The sequence below is a fragment of the Anas platyrhynchos genome, chromosome 5 (assembly GCF_047663525.1).
Source record: "Anas platyrhynchos isolate ZD024472 breed Pekin duck chromosome 5, IASCAAS_PekinDuck_T2T, whole genome shotgun sequence".
NCBI classification, from domain to species: domain Eukaryota; kingdom Metazoa; phylum Chordata; class Aves; order Anseriformes; family Anatidae; genus Anas; species Anas platyrhynchos.
Window position 1 is genome coordinate 52,067,956 of NC_092591.1, and position 21,517 is coordinate 52,089,472.

At 40.6% G+C, this 21,517-nt stretch overlaps 1 protein-coding gene across 1 annotated transcript in view; it reads left to right on the forward strand.

Annotated features, from left to right (window-relative positions):
- TTC17 (tetratricopeptide repeat domain 17) overlaps positions 1-21,517 on the forward strand; it is a 155,351-nt gene that overhangs the window by 28,727 nt on the left and 105,107 nt on the right. Inside the window, 7 exon segments of the mRNA XM_038179844.2 lie at positions 12,843-13,010; positions 13,615-13,865; positions 14,462-14,627; positions 17,441-17,561; positions 17,872-18,031; positions 18,502-18,585; positions 20,361-20,480. Coding sequence (XP_038035772.2) covers positions 12,843-13,010; positions 13,615-13,865; positions 14,462-14,627; positions 17,441-17,561; positions 17,872-18,031; positions 18,502-18,585; positions 20,361-20,480 — 1,070 coding nt within the window.

Genomic DNA, 21,517 nt, shown 5'->3' on the forward strand with positions numbered 1-21,517 from the left:
TTTTATTTCCACTTGTAGTGGAAAAACATGGGAAAAGCTGCTCTGATTTAGCATCTAGAATTATGCTGTGTAAGCATAGACCAGAGGCCATCCATACTTCTTGATATGGTATGGATGATTCCAGTGTAGTTGATATTCGAGGATTATGTCATCAGATTCATACTATCTTTTACGGTCTTCTGCACTTTTGCTGATTGACAGCACACCAGTTGTACAGATAACTGAATGCTGTTTGGCTAAATGTAGTGTAGGAAGTGGTATTAAGGCCCATCTGGTGGGTCTCTTACTGACTTCTGTAACATCAGCTTGTACACTGCTACCTTTTATCCCTTAACACTGAACTGTCCTTCTCTTAAATACCCCAATACCACAGGTAGTAGTAGAAATCTGACTTCTCATCTCAAGAGTGTCTTTTGCTAATGTGGAAGAAAAGATCATGTCTGTGTACTTTTTATTAAGGTCTTTTATTAAGATCTTTAAAAAAAAAAAAAGCTGTAACTCAAAAGGTTAAAATTGTTCTAGTCAAACCTCAATGAAAGCAATGAAAGCAACTCTATTTTGAAATTTAGCCAAAAGGGTAATTTAAAGATACATTCACAGAACTGAGAAACTAACAAACAGTGGCTGGTTTTGAACCACAAAATAATCTTTTACAGTAAGATTTTATGAAGAAAAGCACACAAAAGAAAACTGTAAGACCTAAAAATGTACTCCTGTAGTTTGGCTGACTCTCTCTTAGCTTCTGTTTGCATTAATTCATGATCCAGGATCTTCATTTTGAAGATGACTATCACTGCATATGCAGTTTAAGAAGTTGGTGTTTCTTGAATGTGAGGAGGAACCCACATTAAAAGAAGTGTTATCCTTTTTTTTTTTTTTTTTTTTTTTGCTAGCATGGCCACAATTTAACAAAGTGACCATGAATATATTTGTCTGGTAGGTTGTGGGTTTTGATCCTTTATTAAGGAATCCGTAAAGCTGGTAATTCAAGCAAGGAGCTGAATGTGCCATAGCATATTCATTTGATCATTATATGTCAGAATTTTAGTATTTAATAAGTGTTTTACTCTGTATTTTTGCCTTTTCCTGGGACTCTTCCTGTCTTAATATTTCTCTCTCTTCCGTTTCTGTCTATAATACCCTTTAGGTCGTCTTCTGTCTGAGTGCAAGAAACCTGAAAGCGTGAACCTGACAGTGTAAATGTTCTTCTGCAGAACATAAAATAAACGTGCTGGTTAATTCAACCTTGATAATGATTTGTGGTTTAAATCAAAAATCAGTTAGGCAAATCTACCTTTCCATTTTTTATCTTATTTCCATAAGGTTTGGGGAAATGTTTTTCTCCTGCTGTAAACTTCAACAGACTTGAGAGGAAACTTGACAGGCTGTGTGAAAGTGAAGTTGTCTCCAAAACCAGAATTATTTCAAGAATGCATACACAGAACTCACACTTCAATCTTACAAGTATCCTGAAATTTTGGAGTTTTCAGTTCATCCTTCAGACCAAAGAAAACAACTGTAGAGAGAGAACTTTGAATTTCTACCTTAAGTACTTAACACAAACCTTTGCTAGTATTATTACTTGTACATGCAATTACTCAACCACCTAGTATTCTAAAAAAAAAAACGCAAACTATATTTAGATGTTAATATTAAATGTTTCCTGTTGCACTTTGAGCATTCCTTAGTCTGTTCATATCATGTAGACTTGAAAGATTCATAGAGCAACTTGATCTGTTCTTGTTTGGTTCCACGACAGACTGGAATTCACATTTTGACAACAAGATGCAATCTGAACAATACTTCCACACACCTTTCTGTATGGGACTTCAGATACAGAGCCAGTGCAGCTCATATGTCAATACTAGGATCAAACATGTGCTTGGCAATCCAAGGATCACCAGTGTGTTACTTTGGGAGCCCATCATAGAGATCATAGCCCATAGATCATGCGTTGCTACTTGGGGACTCTTGACACCCAGTCCTCTTGTTAAGCACTTTAGCACATTGTTAATGACTTATATCCAGCTCCTTTGAGGTGTGTCAGAGCCACAGAATAGTCACATTGCAGTACCTGGTATGCTGAAAATTTCACCTAAGAATTGGAACGTCGCATGTTGCCTCTTATTAAACTTATTCTGACAAGCATTTCCTCAATATTTCTGAAAGCAATGGCAGCAGGGCTGCCTGTGCCCTACTTTGGGATTGCGGGCCCATGTGAGAGGTGTGTCTGGCCTGTCAAAAGCCTCAGGAGAACCCCACTAACTAGCAAGACACACAGCTCCTTGCCCTGCTGCCGTGAGACAGCAGTGGGAGTTGTGTGCGTGCTACAGTGAATGGAATATAGGATCTGAATTTTGCACTTTGAGCCTGGTAGTAGATTACAGGGTGTCGTTTATTCCATATGAGTGTACAGGACTTTGGAAGTGCATTACACTAGTGCTGATTTTTTTGGATGCTTACTTTTACCTTCCTGTCTACTGCTGCCTCATACTGTTTTTTTTCTAACTGCTTCTGTTTTAGGCAGATTTTTTTTATTTCAAACCCAAGTCACTTCACACATACAAGAAGGGCTCATCGTGCCCTTCCTCTTCTTCTAGACAGGATCTAAATTCAAAATCTTAAACTTATTAATAAATTGGTATTCAAAACATGAAGCATGACATGTTTTAAGCTTCAACTATCTTTAGTCTTACCACTTGGTGGGGTAGTGCTTTTACAGAAGCCTTCCTGCTGCTCCTCTGGAGGTATAGGCAGTGTGAGTACATTACGAATACCTCTGTAATATCAAGACCTCCAAATCCTTCTAAGTAGCAAGTACGTATGTATGTGAAAGCAGCACAGACCTCCTCTTACTCTGATTTGGTTCTGTGAAGTATTCCACAGCAGCTTAATGATCCACTTTAAGTATGGTTCCAGTGCCCTCTTGTGGTACAAACACCCTATACCACCTGAAATCAAAAGTCTTGGTTTATTTCATCTGCTTCCTGTTAAAATAAAGCATGGGGAAAAGGTATTTACACTCAGCAGTGTATGCATTTCCCTTTGTCCCCCAGCACATACACTCTAACAAAGCTAATGAGCTTAGACCTTTAAGAAAGTTGACCTGAAAAAGAAAGGTTGACCTGAAAGGTCGATTTGTCTGCTTGAAATTCTGATAGTATGCTGACAGACAGATTAAATTACTTACTTAAATCAGCATCACAATTGAAGCCTCTGACTTTTAACTTAATAGCTACAATCATTTCAAGCTCCCTATAGCAATGTCAGCTACTCAAACACTAAGCAAAAGCTCTCCATACAACAAAACAAGCGTACATTTCCTTTACAGTAGTGTGTGTTAAAACACAGACGTGAAATCCTTGCTCTTTACATTCTTAAATATCTTTCACTTACTCACTGATCCCCAGCCAGCAATGCCTGACTCCATTGTCCCAAGTAAGGGGCTGCTAAATTTTGTTTCTGTTTTCTACAGCATGAGGTCCTTTTAGACATTTTTTTACAGGTATTTTAGCTTCCTTCTTCTCAAGCTGCCTTATCCTGCAGCCCCAAGGAATGCTCATCGTTCACAGTGTTAGTTCAGAACCTACACTAATTGCACGGGACTCTGACCCGAACACTACTTCATATTTAAAGCTAAACTTTTTCTTTCTTTGTCTTGTTTATCATGTAAAGGCAAAATTATTGAGTGCTCCTGAAACAAACGACCATTAAATGTTAGTGCTCTTATTTATTTGAGTAGATTAATGAAAAGGGTTAGGTCTGTGACCATTCATTTGTGTTGTTTTTACTGTCCTTCCACTATCTTATAGGAAAGTTCATTGGTGCAAAAGGAGTAGTCCCCAAAGTGGGTTTTTTAAACAAGCAGAACTCCATCAAGCACACAAACGGGTTGTCAAAGCTCTTGGAAGCACATCAGGGCAAGTATTTGTGTTATTTAATAACCAGGTAGCACCACAGAGAAAGTGAGCTCTGTCTTAAACAGCAGCAATGCTAAAACAACTGTTGTCATTTGAAGTGAAATGTTGGGTTGCTTATTCCCACACCCTCTCTCTTCCACGTGAGCACGTTGTCCACCCTGCGAGTTTCACCAGGGAGCTGGTGAAGGCAGCTGCGTGACTGAAAAGCGCCAGGCCGCCTGAAAGATCTGTTGATGCTGCACAGGTGGGATCTAGGTCACCTTCCCTGGGCTCTGCAGTGCTAAAGGAGTAAGAGGAGGTTAAATGGTACCTGCGTAGAATGAAAGCATCTTGCCTAAAGCAGGCAGATGGGAGATGCAGGGGAGGAGGACTGCTTTTGTCCTGTTGGAGACGGATGTTCCTAGGTGGTAGAGGTGTCTGAAACTGTCAGACACACCTTGGACTGGGAGATCTTCAGGATATAGAATCAGAGAATATATGCTATGTTAAACATCACATTTTTAGCTACAACATATTCCAGAGTTTGCATAGCCCACTGCTCATGCACGCTGTTTCCAAGCTACTGCTTGTTGGAAAACCATTGTGCATCTTAAAAGTTTCTGAGCATGCTGTCTTAAGAATATCTGTGCTCCTTAAATGTCATTCTCTTTTGCGTTTGTCAAACATGCTCGTGGTGTGGGTGAATTTGGTCTGCAGCCTTCTTTTGTGCTAACATTAGATAGTTTCTGTACATCCTGCGAGGTCTGTCTTGCTAGCTCATGTACTTGCTCTGCTTATTTACAGCATGCCAGTGTACCTAAAACTGCTCCCAAAAGTCATCAGTCTCACTTTGTACCGTATTCGATTAAGAGCTGTGTACCCACAATATTTAGCGTGCTGTATTCGTTCTGTCTTTTGACTGGGATCAGAAGGCCACAGGAGAGCAGAGGGAGGAGAAAGAAGGCGTTGCCTCAGCTTCGGGAGAACTGAGGGGACAGAGAGCATGATGGAGAGAGAGTTCAGCAAGAGTTTACTGATGCAAAACTCTTAACCTATAAAGGAAAAGTAGTACAGTATTAGACTAAACAGTGTGTGACAATTCCTATTTTTCTCTGCCTTTATAGTGCAGAAGATTCTTCATGATACGTGTCTGGATCTTTCAGTTACTTCAGCATACGTATGTATGTAATGGGAGGATCGTCAGGGTTTAGAATGGAAGTGAGAAGGTTCTCTTTCCAACCAAATCTTCCCAAACCTGATACTTGCAGTTGTCAGGTTTATTAACATTTCTCTGCAATGCTCTTGGTGCATTTTTGTGATAGGAACGTAGAGAAAATGACACATTTGCTGTTTTCTGCCTTCATCTTCTTTTAGGATGCTGCTGTTGCCAGTGGTAATTCCTTGCATATAGCTGCTAAAATTTCTTGCTAATCCTGCACGGTGTGCTCTCCTTGGAGCTGGGCCTTTTTAAAAAGGTCCAACAACTGCAAATGTTTGACAGGCTTGTATTTGTACAAACAACTTCGTAGTGAATCTGCCCAGACTGAATTAGCGATTTGGTTAAAGCATATTTGGAAGAGAAAGAACGTGTGGTCCCCACGTAGAGGAGAACTGACAGTACGTGGTTTGGTCTCATTAACAACTTGCCAAGACCTTGAAGGCTGTGCTCACTTCGCTTGAATCCGAGAACTTGTAAAGTGGTGATGTGTAGCCTCAGCCTGTAATGAGTCATGTTGAGATTGTCTCAAAGCAGCATGCAGTGCCATGTGCTCAGATTAAAATGAGCACTGCATGCTGAGCCATGGAGTGCCAGGCACTTAACTACCCCTGATCTGTCTACTTTATTGATTTGTTTTTCCTTTTAAGGTTGGTTGCCTGGTTCATGTGAGAATCTGCTGTGCTCTGACTGTCCTCAAAGCTTGAAATCTATCATCCATTCTGGCTACTAGTGACCGAAACTAGGACAATTCGAAGTTTCCCTAGAGGAAGGGATAGATGCTTCTTGAACGCAGCAGTTCTGGAGAGATGGGAAATTCTTCCAAAAATCCATGCATTTTTGCAGGGGCTGTGCTGTAGCTTTGTACAACACTGGCAGCATGAGGAGAGTGTTTTCCTCTTGAATCCTACACTAGGGGGATTGGCAGTATTCTTGCCTGAGCTAACCTTCAGCGGGGGTTGCCTACCTGTACTGTCGAAAAACCGAATCCATATTTTGATTGTTTTTCATTGTTTTTCATTGCTCCCTCAAAACCAGAATTGATTTTTGTCTATTTTATCTACAGGAACAGCTCTGCTCTTTAATGGTGTTGTGTAAAATGTAGCCCATCAGACAAACTAAGCACTTAAAAGCTGCCTTAGAAGAGTAAGGGGCATACCTACCTGGCTAGTTAACACATTCTTTTGCTGTTTGTGACAGTGTCTCTTTGCTTTGGTATTCAATTAGGAGCAATCTTGCTCAAATATCTGTCCCAAACAAATCTAACAATTGTTGTGGATCAATTTTGACTGTTAAGCTGCTCTGGCTGAGGAGTATAATATACTGAAGAGATGCACGGATGAACATAAAACAAAGCCTATCAAAAATATTTTCTTAAAAAAAATACAAAATCAGATCACTGCAGAATACTGTTTAAATTCACCCGTACAGCAGAAACCTTACAGACAACCGTGGTCAAACGCTACCCAGATAAGGCCATTCCTTGGCTCCCTGGCGTCTCTGTGCATGTTGAGAGAAATGGAAAGTTAGCTGACTCCGTTGCGTTAGCTGTTGTAGGGTTTATTTTTCATGAATGGGCTATTTTTGTATTTAGCCCCTTTTAAATTTGAGTCCTGTAGAATATTTAATGTTTAGCATGAGAAGAGGTATGGGGCTTATGATGGAGGGAGGAAAATAAAAAGAACGAAACAAACGCGGGGCACTGTTGCCTTTCCTTTCATAGTGGTACTTAAAGCAAGAATTCCTATGGCTTAATCAGAAACATGTTTCAGAAGTGTATTGTGTGAAGTCAAGGAACCAAATACTCGCCATTCAATCTTCCCAGCATACATTATACTGCAATCCAGTGTAGGCGGGTATTTAATGTTAAGAAATTACTAAGTAGGTATTTTATCTGATGTTAGGGGAAAAAAAAAAAACAAGCACGCTGGAGGAGTCACTGAGGACAAGCCTTTGTCTTTGAAATTTACGTGTGCTTGTTTATCTTGCTTGCTTGCTTTCTCCAGAACAAAAATTAAAAAAAAAAAAAAAAAAAAACTATCTTTGAGGCACAAACTGAAATTCAGGCTGGAGTGCTGCTTACCTTGCTGCTCTATGTGTAGTCCCAGAGTACCCTGACAGAGACATTTCTAGTCTATCTTATCTGCAGGCTGGATTTGAGAGTTTAAACTCAGATGTTTCTATGTTTTGGGCACTGTTCCCAGGCATCACAAAGCAAGTTATTGCTTCTAGACATGTGTCGTAATAAAACAACCTCCTATTGTAGTGGGTGGCAAGGAAGGAGGACAGTGAAGGCTTCAGATAGTCAACCTCCTTGATTTTCCCCTCCCTGTTTTTAATTATGGAACAGATGTTTTGGGGGTTGTTTGTTCTGTTTTTTGTTTTGTTTTGTTTTGTTTTTGTTTTAAGATTTTTGTGCTGCTATACAGTATTGCTGAATTTGGAAAGTTTTAGAGGTATCTCCCTTATTAAACTGCACCGTGTTCACATTTAAATAGGTTTATCTGCCTCTTTTTTCATGTTTTATTTATTGCTTCCTTATATTTTATAAGGAGAATTTTTTTGTCAGTCTGCATCAGGGACTAGTCTGTTACAAAACACTGAGGTGTTTCTGTCTGTTAATATGAACAAGAAATTTGGCTATAAATGGGTGGCATCTGTGTGTTTTAAAAGGTTTAATCAGAACTGCTGTAATGAGGCACATAGATAATCTTTAAATCTATAGCTAAGCCAATTTAGAGGCATCTTTTTGGCCACAAATCACATTAAAAACTATTTCCCTACAAGTGAGAACAGTTGTTTTACAGTATAATCCTCTTAATTGAAAACCTGTTGTTGGAATAAATAGTAAAAGAATGAACTCGTGTATGCTCCCTTTTGTGTGCTGAAGTCTAAATTTTGACCATGCAAATCGTGCTGTTGTTTGCTGTGCACCAAACCAAAGCTTGTTATGTAGCGAGCTTGTATGACTACTTGCTTTCGAGTGTGCCCCTCAGCATCTTTAAAGAAGTTGCCATTGGCTGCTCATTGAAGGGAGGAATTTAAGATGAGGTAGGAATGGATGAAAACTTGTAAAATGCTTGATGCTGCTTTTCATTAGTCGTGCTCTTTAATTCTTTGGTTAGGAAAATGTCCTGCCCTATGCCCTTGAAATTGTTTGGGTTTTGTTGGTTTTTGTTTGCTTGTGGGTTTTGTTATTTTGTTTGTTTAGTTTTTGTCTTGTAACCTCTAGTTTTGCAAAGGAGGGTTTATATTAAAGGAAAAACACTGAAAATGAATAGTGCTTCCATGTGGGGAGAAAACATACCAAGAGCTTATTCTAAATTTTAGGGCACTAGAGTCATCATTCTCTTCCAGTAAAAATATTTGAAGCTCAAGAGGGAACTTAATACACTCTGTCCTTTGTTATTCTAAAGGAATAACTATGATGCTATGAGGGCAGCAGATGCGATTTTTAATGCTTACCCAATGCATTACAACCGTAAAAGATATTGGAGGTACATTTGTATTATTATCACAAAGCCTGGACGCGCTTTGAAACTACTGGTCAAGTTATTGGCTTCAGGGAGATCAGGACTCACCTCTGGGCGGGCTGGCTCGCTTTTGGCCTCTCTGTTATGCTTCTGCAGATGTCGCCTGTCCTTTTGCTTTGTGTCTTTTCTGAGCCCTGGAGTACAGGGTGAATATCTCATAAGAGTTGTGTATTTCTCCTCAGTTAAATATAGACCTATCACACGTTCGCATGGCAGTAGTGCGTAGCGAGGTAATTGTAATTAAGAACTTCTACTTTTCTTCTGCCTTTAATTCCCTGCTCCAATTGTCGCTATTAATCATTTCCACTAAAAAGAAACTGAGAACTCCTTTGTTACGTTTCGTTATTTTTACACTCCCGTGTGTGCTGAGCACAAAATTGACTTTGATTCTGCTCCTGGAGCATGGTTCAGTCCTGCACTTGGAGCCGCTCCGGCAGCTTCCTGACGACAGCCTTGTTCCGTCAGAAGTGGTTTGCAGTTTCCACTTTCAAAGCTCAATTACGTGATTTTATTTTTTGAAGTGTAAATATGTATTCCTTCTGTAATTAGAAAGAAAGGAAAATAGTAAGAAAAGGAAGGCGTGAACTTTACAACAAAAAAAAATCTTAAAAGCACAATAAGTTATAATTAAAGTGAGCAGAGCAGCAAGATCTGCTAAAGATAGGTCTCTTTTTTAGTTTCTGCTCATGCTATTGCTTTTAAAAGTAATCTTAAAATAACTGGCATGTTTTTTCCCCATAGCAAATGTGTAATTCTAAAGAACGTTAGTTTATTTTGCCACCAAATATCCACTCACATGTGATCAGAATAACCTGGTGGTGGTTAATAGCTTACAAGATCTTTCCAAAATGATCTGTTCACCTTGAAACGTCAAGGTAATTGGGATGTGTGCTGTGTAATCACCGGAGTTAACAGTGCTGTGAAAGTCAAAGCCCACGTTTTAGATGTTGTCTGAAGGATGGTCCCTCAAACAGCACTTCCCCGTAACACTACCCTGCCTTTCTGTAGCAAGCACCCCAAAATTTTCTCATGATCTAATAAGAGCATTAATTATTACTCATTTTCATAGCTAAAGTGATAATATACCACCCTCTTTAATTGTTTGACTCACGTCTTTTTGCATCTGCATAAGCAGCGACTAGCAAAAGTGAAAAGAAGACCACTTACTGGTGCGCTGCTCCAGAAGTGTCCATGGATGAGGCTCTTCACCTGCGTTCAGCGAATCAAACCTCTCTCCATTGAGCTCAGTGATACGTCACACCTGCTACTAAAAAAAAAAAAAAATACTAAATTTCATTTGGAGGAATAACAGGTTTGAGTGTGCACCAGAAGACAAGCATGAATTCAAACTACTTGCTTTGTTGTTGTTTTTTTTTATTAGCTTTGCTGGCTCTAGTAGGTACTAAAGCTTTGGTGGAAATCAGGAGGGGTCCTAAAGACCAAGCAGATGGATAATATTAGATGGAAAGGACGATCTAGCAGAGCTCTTCTGCATTTAGAGTGTAAGGCACACACACCCTTCCCCCCCATGATAGGAGGGTTGGAACTAGATGATCCTTAAGGTCCCTTCCAACCCAAACGGTTCAATGACTCTGTGTTGTGGTGGTGCTGGCCAAGTGCTTTCACATTGGCCCAAAAAATTACAGGCTCAAATGATGTGAGAGGTAGAAACCTTTTAATACATGTATATAATAGAGTTTTCTGCTTTCCATCTTTAGAAACCCCAGGCTTCAGTCTAGAGTCTGTATTTGTTTTTTCTAACCAATGGATATGCCGTATAGCTTAGGAACTTTTCTCACTTTTTCCTTCCAGTTTTTACATTAAACAGGCACAAACTACATGTATTTATTTGTCTCATTTCCTTCAGTTGAATAAAGGTGCAGAAAGCCACATACATGTTGTGTCCTGTCTCTAGCATCTTTGTTCCACTGACTGGACCCAAGTAACCAGGTCTTGTAATACCCAAGGTAGAGCAGAGGCTGATCATCTATAGATGCTATTTAACTGAGCATTTCTAGGGTTGCAGTTGCTGTTGTCCTTCACGCAGCGAGTGTGCACCAAGTGTTGAAATGACGCAAGCAATGCTTTGCCGCCAGGGAATGTTCCTGGAGTCTCGGGCTGCGTTGTTCCCTTGCTCTGACACTCGTACCTGGTGTTCTTCCCAGTTGTTCTCCAGGCACGCAGCTGATACAAGCTGTCAAATTCTGACTTGCAATGTTTTGGTACCACCAGATTGATGGTAAGCACATCAGAGATCTTAAACTTCCATTGTCTTTTCAACCATCTTTTTTTTTTTTTTTTTTTTTTTTCCCTCCTGTGACATCAGGCAACTGGAAGCAGTAATTTGGAAAAATGAGGCCACTCAGGTTTCTATATATAGCAGCTCTCAGATCCCAAGAAAGCCAGCACTCCCATCATCTGTTTTTAGCTGTCAGTGTTTGTAAATTAATATTAACAAGGTTAGTCTTAAGTAGAATTTTAAGTGTCTGCATCATTTTTTTTTTCCCTCCTGCTTGCTATTTCCAGCTTTTTTTCTCATTTTGGTGTTTTTATCTCAATTAAAAATAGTTGACTGTATTTCAGCCCCTTTGCTGCCCCCCGTGCACACACACACACACACACACCTCAGTGATGAGCTGACCTTCAGCAGAGGGAATGGTGGTCATCGCATTGCTGGGAAGCACCTGACTTGCATCAAAATCAGGCTGGTTTTGATGTCAGGCAGGAGGACTAGTTTCATCTTCAGGGTTCTGTGCACACCATTCTTCATGAATTAATCATGAGGATCTCCATATATTGAAGAGAGATTTTTTTTTTTTTTAATGAAACCAATTAATTTTTTATTGACAGCATGGGGGGGGAGGTAAGGAGAGGATTAAAGAAAGAGACACTGACTAATAGAATAAGTAGGAAAGGCAGAGTATAATTGTATGGCAGATGTTAGGACAGTTTCTGAAGTTAACAGCTTCTGTTTTGAACGTTTACTCATCTAATAGCCGTGTTTGACTTTTTATATATAGCAGAAAAGGTAAGGCAAGAAATAGTTTTCACGGAGGATTTATGAGTACAGGTGAATATATTTGTGTTTGGTAATAACCCCGCGAATATACCGGTCTGTTTCTCCTCCCGAGTGTTGGCAGCTGCAGAAGTACAGAGCATGCAGTAAAAAGCTGCAGCTCGGTGCTGCTGGGAAGCGGTGGAATGGGTGACACCTTCCTGAGAGTTACAGCCAGCCTCTCTGCATCCCGGCCTGATAAAGGGCAAGGCCTAAAAACATTCTTCTAGAGCATGGGATCCCTGGCTGGAGGAAAAAAGAGTCACTGATCTGCTTCATTCATATTCTTTGTGGTACATGCTGCCAGCTGGAAAAATAACACTTTCCATGTGAATTGAGCAATGCGGTTAGCACTCGTGAGGATAGACTGGGGAACACACTTGATAATCTCCCATTTAGTTTAATCTCTCTTTGATTCACTATGTGCTTCTTACCTCACTTGTGTACAGAAGCTATTTTCACTCGCAGGTGATGGAAAGGAGGAAGGAGGGATTATTGAGCAGCAACAGCGCGGTGCACAGAATATCTGTTCTCCTCGGTGACAGACGGAGGCTGCAGACAGGGCCCTGCTCTGTGTGTCAGCTCTGTAGTTGTGCCACGAAGTGAGGGGCACCTCCCTACCCCCCGTGGCATGTGGGGAATGTGTGTTTTCGTACCTGTGGAGCTCCAGGGGAGTCATGGGGGGCTCAGCTCTTTCAAAACCCCACCTGGAAGGCTGACAAGGTGAACATAAGCACCGTGAGCATTATAGTGTCTAGCAAGGTTCATACGGCAGGCAACCTCCACGTATGGTCCAGTGTCACTGAAAATACGCTTTGGGAACACTCGCTGGAATTGCTACCAACATACAATGATTTTCTAGGTACTGTGCCACCTCCTATCAAAAGATACCTGAGTTTTCTTTCATTGGTAACTCACAGTGTGTACCTAAGTGCATTATCAGTAACTGTTTTAGGTGATCTGCCTTGTGAAGAGGCAGAACAGGTTTTTTGGTTTTGTTTTTTCTCAGCAATGTCTTTGGTACCTTGTGGAATTGTACTGTTACTCTGTATGTAGAAAACCAGAAGATTGTAGTTTCTGCACCTCGTGTCTAAAAGGAGCAGTTTTATGTGGTATATCAATAAATTCCTCTCTTTCAGGTCACTGTCATGAGAAAAATCTAGATGGCAGTCATGACAAGGAGAAATACTTTGAGCACCATGAGTCAGTCACAGCAGTGGCAGAAGGACACTCTGAGGGAGGTACAGAAGATCCAGAAGTCCTTACTCAGGGTTCAGCAAGGGATCCCTCCATCCTGAGACTGGAAAGTAAGTCAGCGTAACAAAATTGGTACTGACAGGTGAATCAGTTTCTAGATTTTTCAAAGAGCTGCCTTCCTTCCTCGAAGAAAGCTACATTTTTTCTTAAGTGAAAAATAACCCTTAAAACTTCATTCTGTTCTTATCCAAGCCTGGCATAAAAATGCATGAAATAAAAGGTTAAGATTCTACAAAGACATGTTGGTTGTACCTTAGTAAATTCTCTGTCAGCTGTGCCAGGCAGTAGTGAGGGAACTCAGTCTCTGTGGTTAAGGTACGGAGAGCATTAGTCAGTGTTCAATGCATATATGCCTAGAAAATTCATCTTTGAAAAGTCACCCTTGAATGGGCAGAACTTTGGTCTGGAAAGGAGACTGATGGAAGTGCTCTGGAAGTGTTAATTTCTGAAGCAATGGTTGGTGCTTTTTTGCACTGGGCAAGTCTGTATTCTCCAGTCCCATTCTGGTTTTGCGGCATGCAGTGAGTATTCAGTTAATGCAAGTGGAAGAGCGAGGTCACAGAAAAAAGAAAAAAAAACAAAAAACTTTTTTTGTACAATTCACGGATGCAGTAAGTAAAGAATTTTTGACATTTCTGTGGTTTTCCATTTTAGACACAGTTACTCCAGAAAGCAACGATTCAGAAGGAGTGGAGGGTTTAGGTGATGATCATATGTCTGAAGAGATGCTGGCTTTGGTGGATGAATTTGAAAACTCATGGCCTCAGGAAGCTTTTGAAGGGGCGCTGGAGGTAAAAGGTCGTCGGATGGACTTGCAGGGAATCCGTGTCCTAAAAAAGGGAGCTCAGGATGGACTGGCTAGCTCCTGTTTTGGGGACTGTGGCGATGATGACGAAGCTGAATGGGTAAGTTTGGATCAGTTCATAAAAATCTTGCACCAACTTACTGTTGTGCAGGGAAAGGCTAGGACAGTTTGTGGGTTTTAACACTGGTTTAGATAGAATCTTCATGATTTTCATCAAGAGAGATGGTTTGAGTGAAATGAACAAGTAGTTTCAATCTCTCTTAAAGGAAAGGCTTCCACATCACTAAAACTGATGTAATTGGTGTTAATTATCAACAGCAAGAGCTTAGGTGTTGAATGATGCTGGGTGCCTTCAAACTTACTGCTTTTAGTTGCAAAGGCAACAGGTTTTTAACCAAAAGTTCTGGTTAGCGTGAAGATGACGCAGTACCTGTTGTCATCATGTTACGAATAAAGTATATAATGAAAAACGTGTTTCACTTCTCCAGCAGTTAAATTCTTTTCTGTTATGTTAGAGGTAGTAGTTGTGTGCTGTGTGTGTGTGGTGTGAGAATGGGTTGAGATGGGAAGGGAAAGAAATGTCATCTGTAACATCTTCAAAATTGAATCTTTGGGCTAAAACAGGTAGCGTATTGTAGCTGATAATGTTCATGCTGCTTCTTAATGTTAACCTGGACAATATTGTCCTTTTGGTAGATCACTTTTCAGGTCAAACGTTTAAAGAAACCAAAAGCTGATAGCTTGGATCTCCAGGAGCCAGTCAGGAGACATGGAGAAGAGGGGATTAACGGAGAAAATGAAAATTTCTACCAAACTGCCCTGGAGATCAGTGGACCAAAGATACCTTCTCCTGGACCAATAGGTAACCTGCTGCTACTAGAGAAAGCTGTCCTTTGCACCTTTTGGAATATTGTGGTTTATTTCTTTGCAGCTTTTATATTACACTGGTTTATTATCATACATATGCATCACAAATACTACATAGTCAAATAAACTTTCTAGACGGGAATGTGGGATTTTAAGAAATCTCTTCTATCAGCACCTTCTTCATGATGCGCAGCATAACTTTATTGGCTGAATGAAAAATGTTAATTGCCAGAACTTCTGGGGATGAAGTGATGAAAGTTTCTGGAGAACAAGGCCTACGAGGAGCGGCTGAAGGAGCTGGGCTTGTTCAGCCTGGAGAAGAGGAGGCTCAGGGGCGACCTCATCGCTCTCTACAGATACCTTAAAGGAGGCTGTAGTGAGGTGGGGGTTGGCCTGTTCTCCCACGTGCCTGGTGACAGGACGAGGGGGAATGGGCTTAAGTTGCGCCAGGGGAGTTTTAGGTTAGATGTTAGGAAGAACTTCTTTACTGAAAGGGTTGTTAGGCACTGGAACAGGCTGCCCAGGGAGGTGGTGGAGTCACCATCCCTGGAAGTCTTCAAAAGACGTTTAGATGTAGAGCTTAGGGATATGGTGTAGTGGGGACTGTTAGTGTTAGGTTAGAGGTTGGACTCGATGATCTTGAGGTCTCTTCCAACCTAGAAATTCTGTGTGATTCTGTGAAGTCAAGAATGAAAGACGTGGATAATGTCAGTAGAAGTAGCAAGAGGGTGGTGGTGGAAGGGATGACTTTTTCCTTTAAAACTGAATGGGCAGAAAAGTTGCTTTATTTACCAGATGAGAGAGACCTTCAGGGACAAATACAGGGTGATAGCTTGAATTGATTATATATAACAAAATATAAATATATATATATAAAAAAAAAAAGCAATTCAAAACCAAACAACAGAGGACTTGGTCTAGTAGAATTAATATAAAGCTTTACATCCTGCTGTGATTCATGTGGTGATATTAGAAGAGAAAATTTAGATGCTGTCTTCCAGAAGACTGGAGCTACAGAAGAGCACAGTTTTGCACCAGTTTAGGTGAGGAGGTTTGCAGAGAGAGGTGGAGTTTTTGCAACTTAAGTAACAGGTACCAGAGAGGAGAGCTGTTAAGATAATGCATGCTAGTTCCATTGGTCTATTCAGGTGGGTAGAAATCATCAGCACATGGTTACTTAGAATAAAATTTGGAACTTGTGGAACCTAATGATGCTAGAAGAGCCAAAATAATGGTTCCCCCATACTTCTCATTTTACCTTGATTTCAAAGGATGTAAAATCTTAATGCTGTAGGGTTGATGTGTAAGCAAAAATGTGTTCTCCGATCCATTTTAGTCATTGACAATTTGTTGACCTAGAATGTGAGTTCACATTTTGAAGTCTTTTACATTAAATCTTTAACACGCTCCTTTTTAAGCATCTGACAAAGGTAAGTTGTTGAATTAAATATTTAAATAGGGAAGATTACATGAAAACAAACTATCATTTGTGAATACACACCTTTCCTCTCCTCAGTGTATTTTTTCTCCCCGAGCTACTTTTATGGGTTTATTATATAGCATCCCTTAGCTGTAAAGTCATTAACTTCCTAGCGCTCCTGAGAGGCGAGGTCTGCTGACATCTTCACGAGAACTAAATCACTGAAAGTTTAAGTAACACATTGGAGGTTTCCTGGGGAGTTCCTAGGAGAACAGGGAAATGAAGCTATCTGTCCTGTATCTAACTAGTGCTTTGATTACTTACCTATCCCTGTGTAGCATTTGCATACCTCTCACTATCTTTTGCCATTCACGCAGATAGTTAACTCGTAATCAGGTAGTGCAAGGTGCTGATGACAAGAAAGGATCTTTTCCTCCTGAGGTTTCCCAGTGTTTCACAAAATTAGTTTTCCTTTAGTCAGAACGTTTTACTAAAGACGTGGCATTGCAGGCTTTGTCATCATTTTGCAAAATTGTGGTGAAACACTTCCTTTGAAGTAAATAGGATTTGCATCCAAATGGTCAAAAATGTAGGTAACCACAAATAGGTACTGAAATACTGCATGTGTACCTGGTGAGACAGCTGCACGTCGTTGAACTTGGCCTCCCACTCTGCAGATTTATGGCTACAGTGAATCTTTCTTACCTTCAAAACAGTTCAGATGTTTCTGATGCAAGAGAAAAATGTTTCCTAGCATTTAACATGTAGGATCCAGGTTTGTAGGATCTGGTACCATATCCACACTCATGAGGAAAAGATTTCAGTAGATTTTGGATCAAATCTGAAAATGTGTAATCGCTTAGTAGTTTTCAGAAATGTTGCTGTGTTGAGTGGAAGAATGCAATATAAGCTAGTGGCTGTCCTAATATTCGGTGATAAGAAATGGCAGTATATTTCACCTGAAATTGTCAGAAGATGGAGTTATCAGCTTCTATTAGTTCTTACTGTAGGTGTAGAACATAAATGATGACTCACTTACGAACTTTCTTTAAGGACATCTAAGTAGAGACATCATGTAAACAAGAACAGTGATTGTTCTTAATCTGTAGCTATTGAAAAATTATAATAAAATGTTTTTTTGAGACCTCCAAATCTGTCTTCCATAGGATCCAATTCTGTCTTTGAATCCAATGAGCTTCGTTTAGTGTATTTAGTTTGGGGATTGTTCTTACAGAAATCTGGCTGCAGGACTGTGACTTTTGTAATGTAGGGAATGTTTCTGCTGCTATGAAGTATTTTGTAAATCATTGTACTAAAGCAGAATGTCTTTTTGCTTCAGGAGAATTTCTCTTACTTTTTGGATGTGTTTTTTTTTTCCCTTTCTCTAGGAAAAAAGCGTGACTATCGTAGCCTTGGCTGGCCAAGTCCTGATGAATGCCTGAAACTCCGTAGGGTAGAGCTTACAACTGTGGCCAGCACATGGCTTGCTGTTTCTGCTAAAAACATTGAGTAAGTATCTTATATGTGGACTGTAAGTCACTTGCACAAAGCAAGACAGCTGTATGGCCTCAAGTGTGTATTAACTGAAAGTTCTTTAAGAACTATCAGAATTTCAAAGAAGTTTGAAAACATTATGTGGTATTTCATTATTCCACTTGTAAAGAAAAGCGCAATGGCAGACTGAAGATCCAGTTTCTCTTGCTTCTTAAGCTACTCAAAGGAGATTCTGCCAGATTCTAGGCATTTTATGCTCACTAGGGAACTTTGTGATGACTCTTGCCTTTCTTCTCCCGACTGATTCATTTTATTACCTTTGTAGCATTACAGAACACATCGATTTTGCAACGCAGCTGCAAGAACCAGCCATGGAGCCCCTTTGCAACCCTAATCTACCAGCCAGTATGCATACTTTGGACCACCTGCAAGGTGTCTCGAGTCGAGCAAGCTTGCATTACACTGGAGAAAGTCAACTTAAAGAGGTATGCCACAGGTGAAGGTTCTCACACAAAAATGGCCAAACCATGGCAGATTCAAGGTACATTTAGTTCAGTGCCCTGTCTCTGAAAGTATCTTCAGTGAGTGAACACCTGGATAAAACTGTAAGAACAACACAACTAATATTTTACCAGAATGTTTTCCTAGCCTTCTGTGATTTGGGTTGAGGGAAATCCTAAAACGCCATTAGAATCTCTATAATTATGAATTAATAGAAGAAAAAATCAATGAAGAATGCGTAAATTTCTAGCATTCCTGGTATTCAGCAGCATGGAGTTAAAAAGCTATGTGATGATACAGATAGTACTAACTCCAGATACACAGTGATGTTTGGGATGGAACAAGTTAGGGCGTTTGTAAAAGGCTGGGTAAAAAAGCAGCAAACAAGCAGACGAGTGAAGGGCATCTCTTATCAGGTTCCATCCTCTCAGGATGTGTTTTTCCTCTTTCACAGGTGTTACAGAATCTTGGCAAGGACCAGTACTCACCACAGTCATTAGAACAAGTTGGTACTCGAATAGCCAAAGCTTTGGAAAAGGTACGTGTAAGTGAGAAAAAGAGTGGTGTCTGGCTGCAGTTTATCCAGCTATATATATATTTATCAACTATATGACTGACATTCCAGTTAAGGAATGCAGTAGTACTTGGACCAAAGATTTTTGTCTATTCAGCTTCTCCAAGGCCCTCACAGGTACTTCCTTGAGCTATATCCTCTGCTTACAGATGGGAGTCCTGCTGCCAGGTCTCTTGCCTACCTTCCTACTAAAACATAAGCATATCATATTCCCAGTGTATTTCCAGCCCTGTTTTGAGCCGTATTGCTAGCTGCTGATATTTATTAAACTGTTTTAACAGTTCTTAATCCTCTTTCTGTTGATACAACATTGGCTTGGAGCTTATAGAAAGTCAGAGTTAAGCCATGGCTCAACTCTTCCAGTTGCACTTCTGGCAGACAGGCAGATGACAGGCAAGGACTTCCTCTCTTTCTTACTTGTTTTCTTTTACCTTATGCAGTGTTGAACTGAAGTGTCAGATGCCTTCAGGCAGAGGTATAGCACCATGTGTGAGGCTGCAGTTCCTGTTCTTGCTGGAGAGATGATTAGGAACATATTTTTCCCAGGATATACAAGGTGGATGGGGATGTAGGGATTGTTGTTCTGTATTTACAGTGCAAGGAGGATGTTCCAAACTATCATACAAAAGAGTACAACCGAAACAGCTTGGTGCCCCTAGCCTATTCTAGAAAGCCATCAAAAGAACTTACTATGCTTTGAAACTAAAGCCAGTATACCTTTGTGGTTCCCAGAAAGTGAAGATGTTACTCTTAAGCCTGCATTATAAATCTTAGTTCCTTTTGATTTCAGATGTGCCAACTTTTCTTTTACAAGCTACGCTTCCCCCTGCAGACAAGAAGCTTTATCCAAATTAGCTGAAAATTTAGTACTGACAGACCAGAAACTAAGTTCTCACTGAGGCTGGCTGTGCTGGAAATAAAATGCAGTTTTTCTGTGTACCAGTCTCATTCATTATTCACAAGAGCTAATCAAACAAATCAAGATGGCTACTTATCTAATTGCATATGTGAACATAAACATTCATTTAAAGTGTCTGAGTCCACAGAATTCAAGCGCGTGGTATTTTCCCTTCTGACACGTGACGTGGGAGTCAGACAACTAGAGGCAACAAGCTCGGTCAGCGAGACTGCTCAGGCGTCTGCCCTGGGCTGCGTCCCAGAGCACCCTTTCTCTTTCCAAGGAGTCCAGTCAGCTAACTTAGCTAAGAGTGTTGATTTATACAGGGTAATGCGTGTACGCATCTGAATGCTCAGCACCTGGCAGCTGGTTAGAAGCTGTTGTGACTGCTGAAACTGTTGTTGCTGTATAAAGCTATTAAGATGCTATTCCCTTAAGAAAATTATGTTGCATTTGGAATTTGTGTTTCATATGGCAGTCTCATTGACCTGGCTGCTGCATACGTGGTAGAGTAACTCTTTCTGATGCTTTGGAATAGAAACAGAATCATAGAATATCCTGAGTTGGAAGGGACCCACAAGGATCATCGAGTCCAACTCCGGGTATCACACAGGTCTATCCAAAAATTCAGACCATGTGACTTAAGTGCACAGTCCAAACACTTCTTAAACTCCAACAGGCTTGGTGCAGTGACTGCATTCCTGGGGAGCCAGCGAATAGTTTATCGTTAAAGTGTAACACCCTCCACCCTCAATATGTCAAGTAAATTCAAAGAGTGAAAGACAAGGAGTCTGTTCACTACAGGTGTTTGCATGACTGGGTTTTGTGTTCTTTTTGCCAGAATCAGACTTCGTGGGTCCTCTCTAGCATGGCTGCTCTGTACTGGAGGGTGAAGGGCCAAGGAAAGAAGGCAATTGACTGCTTACGGCAAGCGCTGCACTATGCACCCCATCACATGAAGGTGTGTACACACCACATCTGCCTGCTACATGGATGAAATCACATTTTGCTTGTGTAACAGCCATATGGAGTTTTCACAAACTGTTAAGGGCAGAATTGTGCACATAAAGTGTCTGTAATGTGTTGGACATCAGGTAGTTGTGGTGAAACCTCAAGACCCTGACCACGTGTTGAGTGTGGGCAACTACAAAAGAGGAATTTCCTGCAGTTCAGTGGGTTTGACACTTCTCTGGGCAATACAGGCTTGAACTCCCCTCTGTTACGTAGGACTGAGTCTTTGTCAGCCTCTGCCTGTACAAGTCTTGTAACCTAAAATGTGGGAAGTATGTCTTGCCCTTGTGCTTTTAAAGAGGGGAAGTGGTGAGTTCTAAAGGAATAGTGTAAATGCTTAAAGTGTAAGTGTTTTGGCTGAGTAGTGCCTGACTTTGTGCAGCAGCTTTGTGGTTTAGGCCAAAAGGGCAGTATTTGGGGCAGTCTCCTGTTTAGTGTTACAGCTGACTGAAGTGCTCCGTATACCCTTCACCCTGCCCCATGAGATGCTGAGCAGGGATGCCTGTTCTGAGACACCAGGCTCCCCCTTGCAAGCTGGCCCCTAACTCGACATTGGAGATTTCACTCTGGGACCTGAACAACAAATTGTGCAACACTGCAAAGTGCAAACCACTTCTTGAACCTTGGTTTTAAATCCTCTGAAAATCAGATGACAGTGTTTTGCGCTCTGTATTATTAGGAATATTTAGCCATTAACAGGAGGAATACCTCAGCTAAGAAATGTTAATCTATTCCTACTCCACATCCTGAGTGTCTTTTGTCTCCTATAATTCTGTCTTTTTGCCGTTGTCTTTTTAAAACAAGGTTGGAACCAAGGTCTAACACAACATGCTTTTGTTTATTTTATTTACTTATCTTTCTTTTATGGTGTAGGTACTGCTGACTGTTTCCTAGTGGTGTGATACAGTGTTGCTTGGGATGGACTCACACCAAATTTGTGCTTTGTTTTTGTCCTTTTGAAGTTACCCCCATGCCTCCAGATAAAAC